Below are 22,873 nucleotides of genomic sequence, written 5' to 3'. Positions count from 1 at the left end.
GATCAGGGATAGCATAGGGAATTTGTGTGTGGAGTCTGAGGAGGTAGGGGAAGCCCTAAAATGAGTTTTTTGCTTCTGTCTTTACGAAAGAAACAAACTTTGTAGTGAATGAAACCTTTGAAGAGCAGGTGTGCATGAAATTAAGATTGACAAGTCGCCAGGCCCGGACCAGATTTGTCCTCGGCTGCTTTGGGAAACGAGAAATGCAAGTGTTTCGCCACTTGCGAAGATCTTTTCATCCTCGCTCTCCACTGGAGTCGTACCTGAGGACTGGAGAGAGGCAAATGTAATTCCTCTCTTCAAGAAAGGAAATAGGGAAATCCCCGGCAATTACAGACCATTAAGTCTCACGTCTGTCGTCTGCAAGATGTTAGAAAGGATTCTGAGGGATAGGATTTATGACCATCTGGAAGAGCATGGCTTGATTAAATGCAGTCAACACGGCTTTGTAAGGGGCAGGTCATGCCTCACAAACCTTATCGAGTTCTTTGAGGATGTGACTAGAAAAGTTGATGAGGGACGAGCTGTGGATGTGGTGTATATGGATTTTAGCAAGGCATTTGATAAGGTTCTGCGCTGAAAATGTGTTGCTGGAGAAGCGTAGGTCAGGCAGCATCCAGGGAACAGGAGAATCGACGTTTCGGGCATAAGCCCTTCTTCAGGATAAGGTACCCCATGGTAGGCTCATTCAGAAGGTCAGGAGGAATGGGATTCAGGGGAACATAGCTGTCTGGATACAGAATTGGCTGGCCAACAGAAGACAGCGAGTGGTAGTAAAGGAAAATATTCTGCCTGGAAGTCTGTGGTGAGTGGTGTTCCACAGGGCTCTGTCTTTGGGCCTCTATTGTTTGTAATTTTTATTAATGACTTGGATGAGGGGATTGAAGGATGGGGAAGCAAGTTTGCAGATGACACAAAGGTTGGAGGTGTTGTTGACAGTATAGAGGGCTGTTGTAGGCTGCAGCGGGACATTGACAGGATGCAGAGATGGGCTGAGAGGTGGCAGATGGAGTTCAACCTGGATAAATGCGAGGTAATGCATTTTGAAAGGTCAAATTTGAAAGCTGAGTACAGGATTAAGGCTAGGATTCTTGGTAGTGTGGAGGAACAGAGGGATGTTGGGGTGCAGGTACATAGATCCCTTAAAATGGCCACCCAAGTGGACAGGGTTGTTAAGAAAGCATATGGTGTTTTGGCTTTCATTAACAGGGGCATTGAGTTTAAAAGTCGTGAGATCTTGTTGCAGCTCTATAAAACTTTGGTTAGACCACTCTTGGAATACTGCGTCCAGTTCTGGTCGCTCTATTGTTAGAAAGATGTGGATGCTTTGGAGCAGGTTCGGAGGAGGTTTACCAGGATGCTGCCTGGATTGGAGGGCTTATCTTATAAGGAGAGGTTGACTGAGCTCAGACTTTTTTCATTGGAGAAAAGGAGGAGAAGAGGGGACCTAATTGAGGTATACAAGGTAATGAGAGGCATAGATAGAGTCGATAGCCAGAGACCCAGGGCAGAAATGACTAACACGAGGGGTCATAGTTTTAAGCTGGTTGGAGGAAAGTATAGAGGGGATGTCAGAGGCGGGTTCTTTACACAGAGTTCTGAGAGCATGGAATGCGTTGCCAGCAGCAGTTGTGGAGGCAGGGTCATTGGGGACATTTAAGAGACTCCTCGACATACATATGGTCACAGAAATTTGAGGGTGCATGCATGAGGATCAGTGGTCGGCTCAACATCGTGGGCTGAAGGGCCTGTTCTGTGCTGTACTGTTCTATGTTCTATGAAAATCCTTGAAGGTTGGTCACCCCATTACAGCTGTTTCTGCAGGTTCGTGTGTAGATTGAGTTTGTTAGTTTAGTGTTGTAACAGGCATGCGTATCATTAGAAAAGGTCTTCTCAGGATGAATTATTTTTTACAAGTACCTTCACAAAACATTTCTGTGGCATTGATGACAAACCACAAGTGTCGAAGAACCTACCACTGAGGGGAGCTGCAGCCTCAAGAATTGACATTCTGATGGCTTGCAGAGAACAGAACTGCAGCTGAAACCCAATTCCTTCTGGCTGTAATTTGGAGCCACTTACTGGATCAGTAATACATTGCAAAATGAGCCAGCTCCCTCACTATCTTCCACAGAGCCAGTTTAGCAGCTTCATTCTTTATAACCTGACCAGCTGTGTCAGTTGTGGTGCTGCCAAGCTATTCTAAGTCCCCTGCCCAAGGTACCTTCTGCAGCTTTGCTACTCTTAATGCTTCCTCTAAGTGTTGTTCAATATGGAGGAGCACCGATTCATCAGCTGAAAGGGTGAAGATGGAACATAGTAATCAGCAGAACATTTCCTGCCCATGTTTGACCTGATGTCACTGAATCTGATAGAGTCCAGAGTCAAGGGAGCGCAGAAGTAGTCAGTGCTAGGGATGCCAGGGGTCTGGTTGAAAGATTAGATTAGATTACTTACAGTGTGAAAACAGGCCCTTCGGCCCAACAAGTCCACACCGACCCGCCGAAGCGCAACCCACCCATTCCCCTAATTTACCCCTTTACCTAACACTACGGGCAATTTAGCATGGCCAATTCACCTAACCTGCACATCTTTGGACTGTGGGAGGAAACTGGAGCACCCGGAGGAAACCCACGCAGACACGGGGAGAATGTGCAAACTCCACACAGTCAGTCGCCTGAGTCGGGAATTGAACCCGGGTCTCTGGTGCTGTGAAGCAGCAGTGCTAACCACTGTGCCACCGTGCCACCCCGGTAAGCTTGAAGGTAAAAGCAATATGTCTGACAGGGGCTTTTCAACCCAGCCACAGAACCTCTGTGCTATTTCCTGACCAATTAGTGTGTGTGATGATGCCCAGCCTAGAGCCATTTCATTGGAACTGGGACCAAACAGAAATAAATTGATAAAATGGAAGCTAACATCTTTATTTTTTCTTGTTCCTGGGAAGTCACTGGCTGAGTCAACATTTACTGCTCATCCCTAATTGCCTTGGAGGTGGTGGTTGTGAGCTGCCTTCTTGACCTGCTCGGGTCCTCGGAGTGCAGTGAGACCTACAGTATAGGATGTTCCAGCAACTGACCCAGCTGGAAGGAATTGTCATATATTTATTTGCAAGTCGGAATGGTGTCTGACTTAGAGGGGAACTTGCAGATGGTGGTGTTTCCATGTCTCCGTTGCCCTTGATCTTCTAGATTGTAGAGGTCATGGGTTTGGAAGGTATTGTCTAATGAGCCTTGGTGAATTTATGCAGGGCATCTTTGGGCGGCACGGTGGCACAGTGGTTAGCACTGCTGCCTCGCAGCGCCAGAGACCCGGGTTCAATTCCCGACTCAGGCGACTGACTGTGTGGAGTTTGCACGTTCTCCCCGTGTCTGCGTGGGTTTCCTCCGGGTGCTCCGGTTTCCTCCCACAGTCCAAAGATGTGCAGGGTCAGGTGAATTGGCCATACCAAATTGCCCGTAGTGTTAGGTAATGGGTAAATGTAGGGGTATAGGTGGGTTTCGCTTCGGCGGGTCGGTGTGGACTTGTTGGGCCGAAGGGCCTGTTTCCACACTGTAATCTAATCTAATCTTGCTACAAAGCATCAGCGGTGGAGGAGGGAAATGTTTGTGGATGTGGTGCTAATCAAGCAGGCTGCTTTGTCCTGGATGCTGTCAAGCTTCTTGAGCATTGTTGGAGCTGCACCTATACAGGCAAACGAGTATTCCATACCAATCCTGATTTGTGTCTTGTAGACAGACTTTGGGGAATCAGGTGGTGAGTTACCTGCTGCAGTATTCCTAGCCTCTGATCTGGTCTTGTAGCCAGTTTTTACACAACTAGTCCAATTCAGATTCTGGCCAATGGAAACCCAGAATGTTGATAGTGCAGCACACAGTGATGGCAATGCCACAAAATGTGAAGGGATGGCTGCAAAATTCTCTATTGTTGGAGATGGTCATTGCCTGGCACTTATGTGGCAACATTCATGCCATATTTCAGCCCAAATCTGGTTATTATCCAGGTCTTGCTGAATTTGAACACTGACTGCTTAAATATGTGAGGAAAAGCAAACCATACTGAACATTGTGCGATCATCACCAAACATCCCCACTTCTGATCATTGGGGATGGAAGGTCATTGATGAAGCAACTGAACTGGTTGAGCCTAGGGCAGAAGCTGGCAGACCTGCTGATCTTTTTCAGCAACTTCCATTCCGGTCACCAACTTCAGAAAGAAGTGTAGATAACGCTCCTATCTGCATTAATGGTGCAGAGGTGTAGATGGTGGAGAGCTTCAAGCTCCTAGCATTAAAAATATCAATAAACTCTTCTGGTCCATCCATGTGGACATTACAGGCAAGAAAGCACACCAATTCCTCTACTTCCTCAAGGCTCAGGAAATTTGGCATTTCCACAAAGAATCTTACGAATTTCTATAGATGCACTATAGAAAGCCTCCTATCCCATACCCATCATTTGCTTTGCCCAAGACCACAAGAAATTAGAGAGTTGAGGGCAGCCCGGTCCATCACAAAACCCAGCTTTCCTTCCATTGACTGTCTATACTCCCCACTGCCTCAGGAAAGCAGCCAACGAAATCAAAGACCTCTCACACCCCAGTTATATTCACTTTCACCCTCTTCCATCAGGCAAAAGAAAGAAAAGTTTGAAAAAACATACCAACTGATTCAAGGACCGCGTCTTTCTGGTTGTTATCAGACTGATTAATGAACCTCTCACATACCGGAGTTGATCTCTCTCTCTGCTCCGTCTCTGTAGCTGTAACACTATTGTGATGATGCTGCTCCTTTAACAAGGTTATGTTGTTCTTGGTTTCTTTCAAAAGTGTTTTATGAGAAACAGGTTCTGAAATGTCTGGCTTGATCTACTTGAGGAAGCTTTTAAGTTTAAAAAAAAAAGCCTGTACAATAAACGGGGAGCGGCCAGTTTTCCTAGCTCAGCTTACCTCTGGTTTGGTTTGATTTGGGTTTTAGCAGTCTGGCTGTCCAAAAAAGTAGTCAGTCAGTTGTGAAGCAACTGGACTCAAAGAAGCAGGACCATGCTGATCCGCCCTCTCTCCTGTAAGAACCGGTGTTGGACTTTTCCTTTTTTCACAAAGCAGGGTTTATGTGGATTGTTGCAAGTATTTGGAATAGCATCATTAAGTTGCAGTAATCTGTTGGGTTTTTGGATAGTTGAGTTATTCTGTATTCTGTTCTCTTTTGCTTGTGTTTCATTTGGTAATATTGCAGATAAATTCTGTTTGGTTTGAAACAAGTGGTTGGGCCAGCTGCATCACTCCTGGACTATCCATTGTCCTGAAGAAGGGCTTATGCCCGAAACGTCGATTCTCCTGTCCCCTGGATGCTGCCTGACCTGCTGCGCTTTTCCAGCAACACATTTTCAGCTCTGATCTCCAGCATCTGCAGACCTCACTTTCTCCTATCCATTGTACACCTGCTTAAAACAACGGGCAATGTTAGGGTCCAGGCTACTTTCTTGAAATGTTTTGAGGGGGTCTGGCCTGGTCCATAAAAGACTGGAGGCTCGTTCGGGATTTATTCTATAGGTCCAAATTGGGATTATGGTGTTTGGACTCAAAAACACTGCGAGTGGCAGGTGTTAGTGACTTTCAGTCTGGGTGTTGATTTTGGTTGGTTTAAACAGTGCTTGGAACAGCAATGATTCGGAGATGCCGGCATTGGACTGGGGTGTACAAAGTTCAAAAATCACACAACACCAGGTTATAGTCTAACAGGTTTGATTGGAAGCACTAGCTTTCAGAGTGCTGCTTCTTCAGGCGGTCCACAACCACCTGATGAAGGAGCAGTGCTCCAAAAGCTAGTGCCTCCAATTAAACCTGTTGGACTATAACCTGGTGTTGTGAAATTTTTAACTTGGAACAGCAAAGGCTCCATCAGGCAGAGTTTTCAGAGAGTGGAAGTAGTGAGTTTGGGGGTTTTACAAAAGGTGGTTAAGGCAAAGCTGCGAGAATTAGCAGACAAGCTGCAGTTGGAGCTGCCTCCTTCCATGAGGAAAGGACAAATAATTACAGCAATAACTCAGCATTTAAATTCCTGGAAACACCATCAGAATCTTTGGAGATGGCTAAAATTCAACTGAAAACGAAACAGCTTGAGTTCGAGGCAAAAAGCAAGGACAACAGAAATGAAACAGTCTGAAGTACAATTAAAAACAGAGAAAAGGAATGAATCAGTATAGCAGAACAAAAAGAAAAAGAGAAGACAAAGAAAGTGCGAGAGAAAGACAGAAGAGGGAGATTGAGAGAGAGAAAAGAAGTAGAGGGAGTTTGAACTTCAGAAATTGGCACTTAGGATGAAGGCCGACGGTAAGCTTAGTGAGGAAGTCAGTGAAGATGAGCAAACCCATGATAACCAAAGGCCTGGTGAGGATCTGTTTAAATATTTTCATGCATTGCCTAAATTTGATGAGAAGGATGTGGAAGCCTTTTTCATTTCATTTGAAAAAGGTAGCTAAACAAATGTGGTGGCCAGTGACCATGTGGGTTTTGGTGATGCAAACAAAACTTGTAGGTACAGCTAGTGAGGTATTTGCATCACTATCACAGGAAGTATCCGGAGCATAAGAGGTGGTGAAGAAAGCCACCTTAAGTGCTTATGAGCTTGTACCAGAAGCCTCTAGAAAACGTTTCAGGAATCGAAGGAGGGACCCTGGTCACATCGAGTTTGAAAGGATCAAAGTAATTTTGATAGGTGGATAAGGGCATTAAAAAAGAGCAAACCTATCACATTCTTAGAGAGAGACTATTTTGGAAGAACTAAAACATTCCCTTCCTGAAGTAGTGAGTACTCATTTAGAAAAGCAGAATGTTAAAAGGACAACATTAGCAGCTGAAATGGCCAATTATGAGTTGGTCCATAAATCAAAGTTTGGCTTCCAAAATAAATTTCAATCCGTGAGGGATAGAAATTGGAGAAAAGAGAAATTCTCGCCTGGAAATGGAAAGGTAGATCTTGGTGAAGATCATAAGAATAACTTACAACAGGGTAAAAAGGAACCCCTTGAAGGGGAAAGCAAAGTTAAAAAGCTGTGTTTTTCTTCACTGCGATAAAAGGAGGCCAGGTGAAATCAGTGTTGGTGGGTTAGGAAAAGCACTAGTAAGCCAGATGCAGGATACCAGGATAAGCCAGTAAACTTTGTTGGGAGTGGTAACAGAAAGCACAGTGGAAGCTAGAAACCTGCACCTGAATGTACAAGCTGTTCGGAGGTTGGTTAAAAAGGAAGTGCCAGAAAACCTTAAACCATAGACCTGAGGAGGTAATGTTTACTCACGTAGGCCAGAAGCAGCAAGTAAAGAGGTTACAGTATTAAGAGATACAAGATCCACTCAATCTTTGATGTTGAAAGATGAGGAGAGATGGACCTCTGAAGGACTACTGCCAGAAAAGGTGCAAGTAATGGGAATTCACAGTGAAACTAGAAATGCTCAATTATGTAGAGTGAGGTTAGAATTATTAGATTAAATTCCCTACAGTGTGGAAACAGGCCCTTCGGCCCAACAAGTCCACACCAACCCTCCAAAGAGTAATCCCCCCAGACCCATTTTCCTCCGACTAATATACCTAACACTATCAGCAATTTAGCATGGCCAATTCATCTAATCTGCACATCTTTTGACTGTGAGAAGAAACCAGAGCACCCGGAGGAAAGCCATGCAGACACGGGAAGAACGTGCAAACTCCACACAGACAGTCACCCGAGGCTGGAATCGAACCTGACTCCCTGGCGCTGTGAGGCACCAGTGCTAACCACTGAGCCACCGTGCCGCCCCAAGATGACATACCCCCAAAGTGAGTTACAGTGACGAGATCGCATCCGTAGTAATGGCACCAAAACCACTGGGTACCATCTGGTTACATGTGAACTATTGTAAAGTCAATGCAGTTACCAAGATTGATGCATATCCAAATCCACGTTTAGAAGACGGTGTTGAAAAGATGGGACAAATAACCTATATTTCTAAGTTGGACTTGCTCAGAGGATACTGGCAGGTACCTTTGTTCGAAAGAGCAAAGACAATTTCTGCTTTCATAATGCCAAATGGATTATATCCATTTAAAGTCATGCAGTTTGGTATGATAAATGCGCCAGCCACATTTCAGAGTACTCTGTTGTGCCATATATATATAGATGACCCGGTGATTGTTAGTCAGACATTGAGGAAACATTTGCAACATTTATCAGAATTGTTCAATCAACTTCTGGAGGCAGGCTTAGTGATAAACCTGGCTAAAAGAGAATTTGTCAAAGCCAAAGTCACCTTCCTTGGCCATGTTTCTGCACATGGACAAATGGCTCCACAGAATGCAAATGCAAAAGGTAATTGGGGTGTTTGAAGAGCCTGGGATTAAGTGAATTTTATTGAAAATTCATGCCAAACTTTAGCAGTCACTGAATTCCTAAAGAAAGGCAAGAGGTGTCAGTGGACAACAGACTGTCAAAAAGCATTTGACAGCCTGAAAGCTGTGTTAACCACTGCCTCAGTATTAGCCACACCTAATTACGCAAAACCAATCAATCAAGGTGGCTATCGATGCGAGTGATTTGGGTGTCGGTGCTTTGCTCTTACAAGAGGAGAATGAGAAGATAGAAAAAAAGACTTATCAGGTGTTTCTCCAGGAACCTGAACATTCACCAGCAGAAATATTTTACAGTTGAGAAGCTTGGTGTTGGCATTACGACATTTCAATATTTATGTTACCAGAAACTTAGCTGAGACAATCATATACACTGATCAGAATCCATTGAGGTTTGCAGAGAAATTTAAGGACAATTCCAGATTGCTGTTACAGCCATTCAATTTGAAAATTGTGCATGTGGCAGGACGAGAAAATGTGATTGTCGACACACTGTTGAAACTTGAATAGATTCCCTACAGTGCGGAAACAGGCCCTTCGGTCCAAGTCCACACCGACCCTCTGAAGAGTAACCCTCCCAGATCCATTTCCCTCTGACGAGTGCATTTAACATTATGGGCAATTTAGCATGGCCAATCCACCTGACCTGCACATGTTTGGACTGTGGGATGAAACCGAAGCACTCGGAGGAAACCCAAGCAGACACTGGGAGAATGTACAAACTCCACACAGTCGCCCGAGGCTAGAATCGAACCAGGGTCCCTGGCGCTGTGAGGCTGCAATGCTAACCACCGAGCCGCCCACTTGAATGAGAAACGGAGGTGTTTGGTGGTAGGAGTAAAACAGACAAACAAAATGTAGTAGTGCATGTTTGCATGATTATTGTCAATGTATATAAGTGTTGTAATATACTATCAATTTAAGATTAAGGGGTTTTAAAATGAGGTTAACTTTTGATATTGATGGGCTTGTTTTTTAAACAAAAAAGGGGGAAGGTGTGATGATGCTGCTTCTTTTACAAGATTGTGTTGTCCTTCGTTTTTTTCCAAAAGTGTTTGAGTCACAGGCTTGATCTACTGGAAGTTAAGTTTTAAAAAAAAACTTGTACAATGAAAGAGGAGTGGCCAATTTTCCCAGCTCAGCTTTTCTCTGGTTTGGTTTGATTTGATTTGGGTTTTAGCAGTCTGATTATTCAGAGAATGTAGTCAGTCAGTTGTGAAGCTGCTGGACACAAAGAAGAGGGTGCATACTTATCCTCCCTCTCTCTGACATCTCTCCCGAAAGAACCGGTGTTGAATCTTTCCTTTTTTTGTAAAGTGGGGTTTATAGGGATTGTTGCAAGTATTTGGAACAGCATCATTAAGTTGGGATAATCTGCTGGGTTTTCAGATAGGTTACATTAATCTATATTGTGTTCTGTTTTGTTTGTGTTTCATTCAGTAACCTTGCAAATAAATTCTGTTTTGTTTAAAACAAAGTGGCTGGGCCAGGTGCATCACTCCCGGAGATATCCACTGTACACCTGCTTCAAACAAAAAACCAGCAAAGCTAGGGTCCAGGCTACTTTCTTGAAATATTTTAAGGGGTCTGGCCTGGTCCATATAACTATATTCTGATTCTGTTCTATTACTCTGATATATTTACAGAAGCTGTGATTTGTCTGGATAGCACAAAACAATATTTTTCACGGTATCTTGGTACATGTGACAATAATAAATCAAATCGATTCAGTAAATACTGGACCAACCAATGACATCCACATCATTGAATGAATGTTTTAAAAAATCCTCCACTCACAGCTAAACACTTTAGAGAATGGTCTTCTTGGTAACTATCACATTGCTGAACCATGGTTTCGCCTGTAATAAGGACAGTCTTCTGAAGCCCAGCTCTATTCCATCTCCTGGTGTACAGTCAGAGCACATCACATTCTTGTCGAATAACAGCTTGTATTTCTCCAGCACTTTTCAAAGAACAAAAAATTACAGCACAGGAATAAGCCCTTCAGCACTCCAAGCCTGCACCAACCAAGATCCTCTATCTAAACGTGTTGCCTATTTTCTAAGGATCTGTATCTCTCTGCTTCCTACCCATTCATGTATTTTGTATGGTAAAGGAAGAGGACATTTCACAAAGTTGTTAGATGAAGTGACCAGGAAGGTTAATGAGGGCAGGGTGGTAAGATGTAGTCTATAAGGCCTTTGATAAGGTTCCACCTGGCAGGCTGCTCTGGAAGGTTAGATTGCATGGAATCTCAGGGAGCTAGCAAACTGGATACACAATTGGCTTGATGGTAGGAAACAAAGGAAAATAGCAGAAGGATGCTTGTCAGACTGGAGGCCTGTGACTAGTGGAGTGCCTCAGGGGTCGGTGCTGGGCCCATTGCGGTTTGTTATCTATAATCAATGATTTGGATGAGAATGTACAGGGCATGATTAGTAAGTTGCTGATGACACTAAAATAGGCGGTATCGTTGTCAGTGAGGAAGGTTATCAGAAATTGTAGATGGGGAAGTGGGCTGAGAAATGGTAAATAGAGTTTAATATAGATAATTATCAGGTCTTGCATTTTGGAAAGTCAAATCAAGGTAGGACCTTAAATGGTGTAGTGGAACAAAGACACCTTGGAATCCAGGTGCACAGTTCTCTGAAAGTGGAGTCACAGTAGACATGGTTTTGGCATACTGGCCTTCATCAGTCAAGGCAATGAGTATAGAATTTGGAAAGTTGTTGCGGTTGTACAAGTGAGGCTACACTTGGAGTATTGTGTTCAGTTTTGGTCATCGTACTCTACAAAGCATATTATTAAACTGGAAAGAGTGCAGAAGAAATATACAAGGATGTTCCCAGGAGTCAAGTTTAGAGGGAGAGGTTGGACAAGCTAGGAGTTTTCCTTTAAGAGCGTAGGAGACTGAAGGGGATCTTGTGGAAGTGTATAAGATCATGAGACAGGGTGAATGCACTCAGTCCTTTTCCCAAGGTTCAGGAATCAAGGAGTAAAGGACATCAGTTTAAGGTTAGAATAAAGGGGAACCTCAGGGACAACTTTTGTTTTTTTTTACAACACAGAAGGTGGTACACATATGGAATGAGCTACCAGAAGTGGTTGAGGCGGGTACATTTAAAAGACATTTTGACACATACATGGATAGGAAAGATTTTGAAGGAAATGGGCCAAATGCAGGGAAATGGGGTTAGAGTGGACAGACATTTTGGTCAGCATGGACCTATTTGGTCCGAAGGACCTGTCTCCATGATGTAGGATTCTACAACTGTCGAAGCTCCTAGCAAAGCAGCTCCAAAGCTCCGAGCCATTGGAGAGATCAGAGACCGTGACTGAAAGGAAGGAGTAGGTTTCCTTAAGGGGGCAATGGGTAGGCTTTCTTTGGTTCAGGTTGAGGAGCAATATGGCTGGTCTGAATCACATTACTAGGTCTGCCACACATGCTTCATATTCATCTCCGGTGCCTGCCCCTTAGAGATGCGCAAGGAAGACAGTCATTCCTTAGCAATGGATAACTGAGGAATGTAACTTTGCACCCTTTACAGCTAGGATGGATATACAGTACCGTGAACTTCGCACAAGGGCTTGGAAGAAGCATAACTCCGTAACGAGTAAATTGTGACTGTCCTAATCACACATTTTACTCAACTGAACACTGGTCCCAAAGTTCCAACAGCAGGAGTTCACCACTGAAATCCAATCATAGGAGGTGCTGAAGAACATTGTGTCTATTTCTGGCCTCAAGGTAAACAGTTTCCAGTAATTATTGCCTTGAGTCACACGGTTTTATCATCTACAGGACAGCCATTCACATTCAGTGTAATTTACTTGCATCTTCATGTTCGAGATTTGTCAGAGTCCACTGATACTCATCATAGACAATGAAATCAAAATGCTGATGTGAACAATCTTCACACAGATTGATCATGAAGAGAAGACTTGCATTTATATAGCATCTTTCACAATCTCAGAGCAGTACAAAATATTTCCAAGTCAATGAGGTACTTCTAAAGTGCAATTGCTGTTGTAATGCAGGAAATTTGTTTCTGTGATAAATATTGCATGTGATGGCCTGGAGATGTAATGCTCCCATGTGCCCCATAGGAGAAATCTGACCTGTGGAAGAAATTCAGGGATAGTAGTAAATAAAAGTGAAGGATTGATGCACCAGATTCCATCTTCAGGATGAAGGCATCTGTATCCTGAAGGTCAAAAATTAGCCTAAAACTTCCCACACATCCAAAAGCCACAGTGAGAGGAGGCAAATAATATTCTGCACTCTGGGGAAATAGTTTGTTATTCCACTTTGAAACAGATTTTTGATTGTGTTCCAAATTATCCTTAATCTGTCCCGTGATGATGACCCTGCTAAAGTAGAAACAAAGGGAAAGCTTGTATTTCCACAGAACCTTCCATGACCACAGGATATCAATAAGTACTTTAGAGCTCACACTTGCTTACTGTTGTAATATTGGAATTGCAACAGTTTTGTGTATAGCCAAATCTCAAATAATAATTTGAAAACAGCCAAATAATATGTTTTACAGATGATGGTTGAGGGATAAATAGAAGTCAAAACCAGGAGAGAAACTCTTGTCTATGTTCTGTATTACCAAGCCTTTATTTAAAGATTTTTCAACTTTGCCAGGGGAAGTGCCCTGTTACCTCCTATTCTCCTCTGTTACCTTACACATACTATCTGTGCTACAGCACTCACTTCCTATCAATTCACACGGACCACCACTTTCAATGTTGTTTCAATGGCTGTAAGCCATCCCAACCCCCAGATTATTAACACTTCCTGTCCTCTGCACTTCCTACTCACTCATTCAGGACACCCTACCACTTGTATCAGCATCAGCAGCTGTACCACTGTTCAATCTTTCCCTTTACGTCACTGCAGGAGAAACGGGCCACAAAAGGACAAAGATGGGAGATGTGGGGCCAACATTTGCCCCCTCACCCTCTCTGAAGTGAACATAATTGAATTAGTAAGAGAGGACCACGATTCTCCTGTGGTGATTCCAAAAGGTCCAAAGCTTGGCAGCCAAATAAGCTTCATTGGCAAGTACAGCACTACTCTCTCATTACCACCAAAGTGAATATATTCTTAGCATGCTTAAGCTTCTAGCTCTATTGCCCAATTTATGCTCTCTTGCTGTATGCAGGCACCAGGAGCATGCACACAGTAGATGCCAGAAATGCTCACAGATCTGTATTCCCATCGCTGTAGTCATTTGCTACTCAGGTGAAAAGAGGACGAGGGACCTTGACCTCAACTCTAGCTGCCCCTATCCTTTCAAGGAGATAGGGTGATACAATCGGCAAAGGAGGAAACAATGCACAGGCTCTAGGAAATCTGCTCTCAGGATACTCTGGGGGTGTGAAGCCACTCCACCTCCATTCCACCCAACCTGTGACCCTTAACCTTTTGAAAGTGGCAGTCAAGGAGGACGAGTCTGCATCTGGGCAGGTCACTTGCAACATGTCTGGGTTCTCTAGCCACAAAAACCCAAGATCATCTGTCCAAACCTTGGTAACATTGCAGGGAGAGCACCCTCCACCCTTAGCCAAGGACCTTGGTACTGCGCCTAGACACAATAGGAGGGCAAGTTAAAAAAGAAAGCATTCTGAAAGCATTCCGTTATGGACCAAGCCAGATCTCCTCAAAACCTTTCAAGAAAGTAGCCCAAACCCTATCTTATCTAGTTGTTTTATGCAGGTGTAGAATGGATGTTCCAGGAGTTATATAGCTGGTCAAATCACTAAGTTTTAAAGAAAACAGAATTTATTTGTAATATTACCAAATGAAACACAAATAAAAGACAGCAGAATGTAGAATAATTTAACCTATCCAAAACCCCAACTTAATGATACTGATCCAAATTCCTGCAACAATCCCTATACACACTCCTTGGTAGAAAATACAGGGTCTTACAGGAGCCTCAAACTGACACAGCTGCTTTCAGTGAACAGTCAGACTGCAAAAACTAAACTAGAGAAAACCTGAGCTCAGAGAATTGTACAAGTTTTCTTTTTGTAAACTTGAAAGCCCTTTTACTGATGCAATAACTGTTAGCTATGATCAAACTGGCCCTAAAACCCTTCAAACCTAGACTTTTGGAATTGCTGCTGAAAAGCAAAAGCCAAGGACAGTGTAGCCTTTTTAAAGGAGCAGTAGCATCATCACAGGTGACATGGATGACACTTCATTGTACACAGAATGTCACATTTGGCACTTGGATTCATCATCTCAGTCAGACTCTCGTTTTAACTGCAGCTATAAGAATGAAGATAGCCCACCTTAGCACTATATGACACAAGAACACAGTCTGAAGAATTGTTACTCCTTCCCGAGGAGTTCAGGATTTGTAAGCTATGTAGTTGATTAATGCATGATCAGCACAGGAACAATTTTTTCTCTAGCCTCCAATTTGTAAGTCCCTGGTTAATGCAATTGGCCCTCGAGGGGCCTCAATATCCATAGGTGGAGCCCACTCTTGCAAATCAGTTTCTATATTTGTGGCAAAGTTGAGATTTAATTGTAGATGAAGGTTTTCTAGATGGTGCTAACGACAGTGAACTGTAGACTCCATCTCTTGCTATAGGACCCACCAACCAAACTTTATCTTCCTTTCTGCATTGCATACACTGGTAATCCCATCAACACTGAGCCTCCCCATTTTTCCACCCAATCCTTTTACTTAACTATTTCTTTCCCAGTTCATCCCCGAGCTCCACGCTTACTGCCTAGTCATGCCCAACATAGTAATCCACTGCACCCCCTTGAAGTCAGGGTGGTGGGTGACCATAGATGACCCCTGCCTCTCCTCACAACCCTGCGGCCTCCTATTCTACAATAGCTCCACCCTTGTATGTAGGGCTGCCCCCTTCACAGTCACTGTCCCCTTTGCACCCCAGCATGCTACCTCCAGTCCTCACACTAGAGTTCTGTATTTTCCCCCACGTAGCACTATCCCATTATAACATCCCTTGATGCCTAGTAACCAACCACACACATATCTCCACCCCTCTCCCAGACCCCACCCTCCCAAAAATGAGTGCGTGCTAAGGGCCCAGAGATTCATCCTGTTCTCACATGAAATGGGTGTGTGTCCCTGTGCATAGGAACACACAGGACACAGGAGCCAGTGAACTCCAAAGTGCAGTAGTGAAGAGCTGAACTGTATTAAATGGTATGACAGGATATGTCATGATGATTGGCAAGGTTGGTGCTTTGCGATGCGAATAGAGGGGTACCCCAAATATTTTGAGAATTGTGGCTGGGATGGATACTGGGAAAAGATGCCAGAGACATCCATCTGGGGAAACACTCTGATATTCCTACCAGGAAATGGCATCACCCAGATTCTCTCCAGGCTCTGGGAGATTCACAACCTCCTGACCACTGCGGCGAGACTTGGCAAGACATGCAAACTGGACCCCTCGCCACTCACCAGTGAGATTCTGATCCAGTCGTTTCAGAAAAAATTTCTGATTTTCCTCATGTCATGTTCCTAAGTTTTCCAATTTTGATATTTTTTATTTATTCACTGGGATGTGGGTATCACTGGCTAGGCTAACATTAGTTGCCAAATCCTAAGTGCCCAGAGGGCAGTTAAGAGTTAGCAACATTGCTATGGGTCTCGAGTTACATGTAGGTCAGATCAGGCAAGGGCAGTAGATTTCCTTCCCTAAAGGACTATTAGTGGACCAGATGGGTTTCTCCTGACAATCAAGAACAGTTTCACAGTAGTGGACTCTTAATTCCAGATTTTTATTTCAGATGCCATTATCGGGTTTGATTTGCCAGGACATTACTTGTGTCTCTGGTTTCACAGTCTAGCAATAATACCATAAGACTGAACACCTCCCTAATATTTACCCCACATATTGCCCATGCTTTTTCAGACACTAAGAAAATTCTACCCATTGTTTCCAGAATTTGCATCATATAATTTAGTCAATCCATCCAATACTTAATAATTGAAGCAGCGGTTTTCAGATTTTGTCTGGAATAAATCACCACCAACCTTTCCTCAAGACTTGTTTGATTGATCCCAGAGAAATTAGCTTTTCTCTAAAATACAAACTGGCAATATGACAAGCGTATTTGCAAATGGTGCCTTTCCAGGTACCAACTACACTAAACATGCTAAACATTAATCATCAGGGTTCCTGTGATAAAGGACCATGTTGTTGCCCCTCACACTGAAATCAGGAGCAGGAGTAGGCCACTCAGCCCTTCAACACTGTTTCGTTATTCAACTTGATCATGGTTGATCCTCTACCTTAGCACGATGGTCTAGCAGTATCACTCATCCACTGATATCAGCAGTACCTAGAAATCAATCAAGCTCTGTCTTGAACACATTCCATAACTAAGGAACTACAGTTCTCGTGTGCAGAGAATTCCAAAGATTCAAAACCCTCTCAGTGAATAAGTTCTTCGTCATCTCAGACTTAAATAACTCACCCTTTATTCTGTGTCCCCTGTTTCCCCCCCCCTCCCCCGCCATCAAGTCCCTCATGAGGGGAAGCAACCTTTCTGCACCTACATATTGAGCCCTGTAAGTACAGGTATTACATAAGTTTTTATGAGATAGTTTCTCATTCTTCTAAACCCTATTGAATACAGGCCCAGTCTCCTCAATCTGTGCTCGTAGGATAGTGCTACAATTGCTGGCAAACCTCTGATGCACTCCCTCAATAGAAACCAAAATTCCCTTGCGATGAAGGCCTACATACCATTTGCTTTCCTACCTGTTTACTGTACCCGCTGCCATTCTTCCAGCATTAGATGCTGTCTCATTGACCTCCAGACCCCTTGACCCCACTACTGACAGATGTCAGTAACCCAGTCTAAGCCTCAATCACCTCTGGAATCAAACCCCTCTGCCTCTTCATGCCTCTCCCCTCCTTTGAAACCTTTCTCAAAAATTCCAACTTTGACTCAACGTTTTAGGTCGTCTCTCAAGGCTTCTCCTTTGGCTCTGCTTCAATTTTTGTTTTAATAGCTCCTTTCCTTTTAATTTTTTTAAAGGCAATATTGAAGTTGCTGTTTCAGATCAGGCTCAGACAATTTTTCTTTAGGAATCTTCAATCCTCCTTTCCTTAAAGCATAATTTTTAAATGGGGATACAGTAAGGATAAAGATGTACAAGTTAGATGGATTGCCCTGGAGTGTCCAGAGTTGGCAGTGGTAAATTTGGGTTACGGGGATAGGGTGAGGGTGCAAGGTCTGGGCATGATGCTCTTTGGAGAGTGGGCGCAGATTGGATGAGCCAAATGGCCTCCTTTAGGATTCTAAAGATAACAATAGGTCTAATATTGGCATTTATTCAGAGATAAGCAATCAAGGGCAGAATGAACACAAGCAAAAGAGAAAAGCTTGATCATGTTTTTATTAGGATCCCTAAAGGTTTATAATTCCACACAGCACCCTTTGTCCATAGACTGTTCAATTTAAGTCGTCCAGCAAGTGACTGGGAAATTATGAAGAATTCTATTCTTGGAAATCCCTAATGGTATTATGTGTACCAGCAGCTCCTGCCCACATCGCGAGGGTAATTAAGCATAGGCAATAAATACCAGCCCAGATAGGGATGGCCACATCCTTTGAATGACTAACAAAAATGTTCTGTTACATAAAAACTGAAAGAACTGCAGATGCTGTAAATCAGAAACAAAAACTGAAATTGCTGGAAAAACTCAGGTCTGGCAGCATCCGTGAAGACAAATCAGAGTTAAAATTTCAGGTCTGGTGACCTTACTCAGAAAATGTTTTGTTGTTTGTTACATGGAATATGTTAGATTCTAGCGAAGTGAGGGTCAAATGTGTGTTGAGGCCCTGTCCCAAGGACCATTCAGCAGTCACAAATTAAGTTCAACACCTTACTCACCGTCCCGACTCGATTGATGGCACAGGTGAAACAGTGATTGGCGATGGCTGCATTCCTGGCTTCAATAGGCCACATGGGTTCACTGAAAGTCAAAATAACACATTTAGACAAGCACTACCTTCCTGGGCGAGTTTCCAATGACACAGCAGCAAGACATTGAGGGAACTGAAGAGTTCCTGGCTCTGAGCTGATTGGCCACTGACAAACATTTTCCTTCAAAGCAGATATTGTTGCAGTAATCGGAGAGTTTTCCACTAAATCCCCAGTGATCTCCATTTTGATAGGGCTCCTTCCACCTCACTCCTGGCAGTCAGTTCAAGTCCACACCTGGATCAAGGTCCTGACAAGGTTTGGGAAAAGTGGTTCTGGCCTAAGTATAGCTGAGTGGCAGTGAGTAAGTCACTCCTGAGACAATACTTGACAACCAGTATTGGTGATGTTAGTTCCTTACATCACCTCATGGCGCACTGGAGCAGTAATTTGCCCAATTAGAGTTATTCTGCATTTTGTCAATAGGATATACCTACCCAGTTGTTTAATTGCCAACACGATAGCTGCACTGGAACAAACATTTGCCAAACTGTGATCAACATTCCCTCTCAGCTTGTATAAAAAGAACTGCAGGTGCTGAAAATCAAACAAAAACAGAAAATGCTGGAGAAGCTTAGCAGGTCCGGCAGCACCTGTGAGTAAGATTTTTCAAGTCCGGTGACCCTTCATCAGAGCAGGTCTGACAAGTGTCACTGGATTCGATATTAAGTTTCTCTGTATATAAATGCTGCCATACCAGTGAGTTTCTCCAGAACTTTCTATTTTTGATATTACATCTTATTTTACTGTTGACAATTTGGTTGATTGTTTTATATGCATGGCCCCTTTAAGATTTTTCCACATGGCTGCAGGTTGTCAGATTGCTTGGGGTCAATGTCAGGACTCTCTGGTCCCAGTCACAGCTTTGGAGGAAAGATTGACAATAAGTCTCAATTCAGTTAAAACATATCATGGGTTTTACTCGACAGCAGTATCAGGGAAATTGCTTGTTTGTGAAGAGCTGCCTACAAACTAATCCAGAAGCATTACTGAAAGCAAGGATAGTAAATAATCCGCCTCCAGTTAGTGATTTGTACCTTTCTTGACCTTTTGACAATCAATGCTTACAGAATCTACCTCTAATCAGACAGATCAACAAAAGCAACAAATATCAGTGGACAGGGCCCATAAAATCCAAAGGTTACAGGGCTGAGTTAAATGTAATACAGCCCTTTAGTGACTGACTCACACAACAGTGATGCATTTTGATTAGATTAATGGGAAGCCATTCACCTTATCAGGTTTTCCTACAGCAAGCTTCTGCTCACATTCTCACATTCTAACCAAGGCAGTGATTTGTACATGGTCTCTGTCCTCCATGTCCTAAACAGTTCTGATGGAGCTATCCAAGAATGAATGAATGAATGAATGGTTTTATTGTCATGTGTATTTTACAGTGAGCAAAACAGTCAAATACAGTGGAAAGCTTTTCCACTATCGCCACGATCTGGTGCCATTTTGAATAGTTTTAAGAAAAAGAAAAAAAATAGAAAGGTATAGCTCAACGAGAGCCATCATTCCTGAACCAGCTCATCATTAATGACGTCTAAGAACAAAGAACTATGCAACACAGACCATTTGTCACACCAAGACTCTGCCGACGTATGATGTCTTTCTAAACTAAAACTCTTTTGCTTCTACGCGATCTGTGATCCTCGATTCACTGCTTATTCATTTGTGTGCCATGATGCCTCTTAAACATTACTATTGTATCTATCTACCACCTCCTCTGGCAGTGCATTCTAACCACTTAACACATTCCAGAGAAAAATCTTACCCCTTACCTCTCCTTTAATTTTTCTCCCATTACCTTAAACCTACGTTCCCTCGTAATTGACATTTCTATCTTAGGAAAAGGATTCTGACTATCTAAGCTTACAAAATTGAGATGCAATCAGGTCGCCACTCAGCCTCCAACATTCAAGTGAAAACAAACCAAATTTCTCCAATCTCTCATTACTAATATCCTCCAAACCAGACAACATCCTGGTTAAAAATAAACCTTTTCTGTATGCTCTCCAAAGCCTCCACCAGCTCCGGTAATGTGGCATCTAGAAGTGTACGCAATATTCCAAATTTGGCCTGAAGTTCTATACAGATACATGACTTGCCAATTTTTAAACTCTATGCCCTGATTGATAAAGACAAGCATGCAGTTCATCTTACTGAAGATCTCACCCACTTGTGTTATGTTAATTCTTCCAAGGGTTTGCTACTTATTGTATACTTCCCTCCCACATTAGATCTTCCAAAACGCATCACTTCGCACTTTCCCAGATTAAACTCCATCTGCCATTTCAGTGCCCAAGTTTCCAACCTATCTACATCCTGCTGTATCCTCTGGCAATCCTCCTCACTATCTGCAGTTCCCCCAGTCTGTGTTGTCTGCAAACTTACTAATCAGACCACCTACATTCTCCTCCAAATAATTATATTTACAAACAACAAGGGTCCCAGCACTGATTCCCGCAGAACACCACTGGTCACAGATCCCAAGACAGAAAAACACGCTTCCACCACTACTGTCTATCATGACAAAATCAGTTCTGTACCCATCTTATCAGCTCAATGCTGATCCCATGTGACTTCACCTTCTGTGTCAGCCTATCATGAGGGACCTTCATAAAAGTCTGGCTAATGTCCATGTAAACAACATTCATTACCCTGTTCTCATCAATCATCTTTGTCACTTCCTTAAAAAACTCAATCACATTTATGAAACACAACTGCCCTGGACAAAGCCATGCTGCCTTTTACTAATCAGTCCATATTTTTCCCAGTGTGAGAAAATCCTGTCCATATGAATCTTCTCCAATAATTTCCCTACACCTCAGATGTAGGACACTCAGCCTCTAAATTCCCAGATTATCCGTTGCCCTCCTTAAAGGCTGAAATTTCCTCCAACCATAAATGCATATTGTAAATTTGACCAGATATTGAACTGGAACAGCCATATAAATACAATGGCTACAAATAAAGGTTAGAGGCTGGGAATTCTGCAGCAAGTAACTCATCTTCTGACTCTCCAAAGTCTGTCCACCATCTACAAAGGCACAAGTCAGGTATATAATGGAATATTCCCCACTTGCCTGGATAAGTGCAGCTCCAACAACACAAAAAGGTTCAACACCATCCAGGACAAAGTAGCCTACTTGACTGACACCACATACACCACCTTCAACAATCATACCCTCCACCATCAGCCTTTCAGTAGCAGCAGTGTATATTACCTAAAAGATGCACTGTAGAAATTCACCAAACCTCCCTCGACAGCATCTTCCAAACCCATGAACACTTCCATCTAGAAGGAGAAGGGCAGTACATATATGAAAACACCACCACCTGCAAGTTGCCTTCCAAGTCATACACCATCCTGACTTAGAAGTATATGGGCTATTCCTTCATTGTTGCTTTGTCAAAGTCCTGGAAATCTCTCCCTAACTGCCACCTTGGGTGCACCTATACTCCAAACACTGCAGCAATTCAGGAAGACAGCTCATCATCAGCTTCTCCATGGTAATTAGAGACAGGTAATAAGTGTTTGCTTAGCATGAATTAATGAATGAATGAAAAAAAGTCTTTATTGTCATTAGTCCCCACCATAAACTCCCATCCCCAACAATCAACTCCATTACTCTTCCATAGCAACCATCAGACACTGAACCAGACTGTTCACAACCTCCTCTGAGCTGAGATTCCAACCACCATGATAGTATTGAATAGTGGAGCATGCTTAAAAGGATTAAATGGCCTATTCCTGCTCTTATTTTCTTATGTTTCTATGTCCTGTTTGATAATGCTAATATGAGGTTTTACTCCAGTGAAAGCTCAGTCTGTCTTCCACCCCAGTTTTAGCAACATATCCTGCCTGATTCACCTCCTAATAGGGTATAGTCCTCACCTTTATCCTAAATGCTCAGACTTCATTACAAGGCCAGTACATTGTTAAAATACGTAGTTCACTTGAGATCACACCAGATAAGAGTGTTAGAGGACTCGTCAATTAAATGTCAATGTTAAACCTCCTCTGCCAATACCATTTTGCAACAGCTAAGAGGTACAGTATGTTTGTAAATATGATTTAACTGTGTAAATATGTTCACATAGACTTATACAACTTCTATCCAGCAAAGGGAACTTCCATCTGTACCCTGCACAGCTTTCAGAATAATCTTGTCATTTGGTTAATAAAATTCGCATTACAGGCCAAACAATCTATATGGACTTATCATTTCAAGCTCAGTTAAGTCAGAAGAGAACCCCATTCTCCATTCAGCCTGATTCTCTGTTTGAAAAATGCCCTATATTTGGGACTCTAAGAATTCAGAAAAAAACAATATACATCCATCAGCAAATTGATCATTTGTAGACAGCAGTGTTTGAAGTTCAGGATGAATGGAGTCACAGCCAAGTAGTTATGGCCATCTGCATGACCAAATGCTAGTGTAATGAAATTAATCAGTGGAAGTGATGTGTTCCATTATATCAATAACTATTT

At 42.9% G+C, this 22,873-nt stretch overlaps 1 protein-coding gene across 2 annotated transcripts in view; it reads right to left on the bottom strand.

The window, feature by feature from the left end:
• The window catches only part of upb1 (ureidopropionase, beta), a 171,779-nt gene that overhangs the window by 17,325 nt on the left and 131,581 nt on the right, over positions 1–22,873 (bottom strand). Inside the window, exons 7-8 of one of the 2 annotated variants that reach the window (XM_043716200.1) lie at positions 18,286–18,367; positions 12,362–12,499 (exon numbers count right to left, since the gene is read on the bottom strand). In XM_043716200.1, coding sequence (XP_043572135.1) covers positions 12,377–12,499; positions 18,286–18,367 — 205 coding nt within the window. In that variant the 3' untranslated portion in view covers positions 12,362–12,376. Of the gene's footprint in view, positions 1–12,361; positions 12,500–18,285; positions 18,368–22,873 lie in introns of those variants that run through there. The other variant, XM_043716199.1, reaches the window with a different exon arrangement.

This window comes from Chiloscyllium plagiosum, chromosome 25, assembly GCF_004010195.1.
Source record: "Chiloscyllium plagiosum isolate BGI_BamShark_2017 chromosome 25, ASM401019v2, whole genome shotgun sequence".
NCBI classification, from domain to species: domain Eukaryota; kingdom Metazoa; phylum Chordata; class Chondrichthyes; order Orectolobiformes; family Hemiscylliidae; genus Chiloscyllium; species Chiloscyllium plagiosum.
The sequence above is the reverse complement of the archived record's forward strand: the minus strand, read 5'-3'. Positions and strand labels throughout refer to the sequence as shown.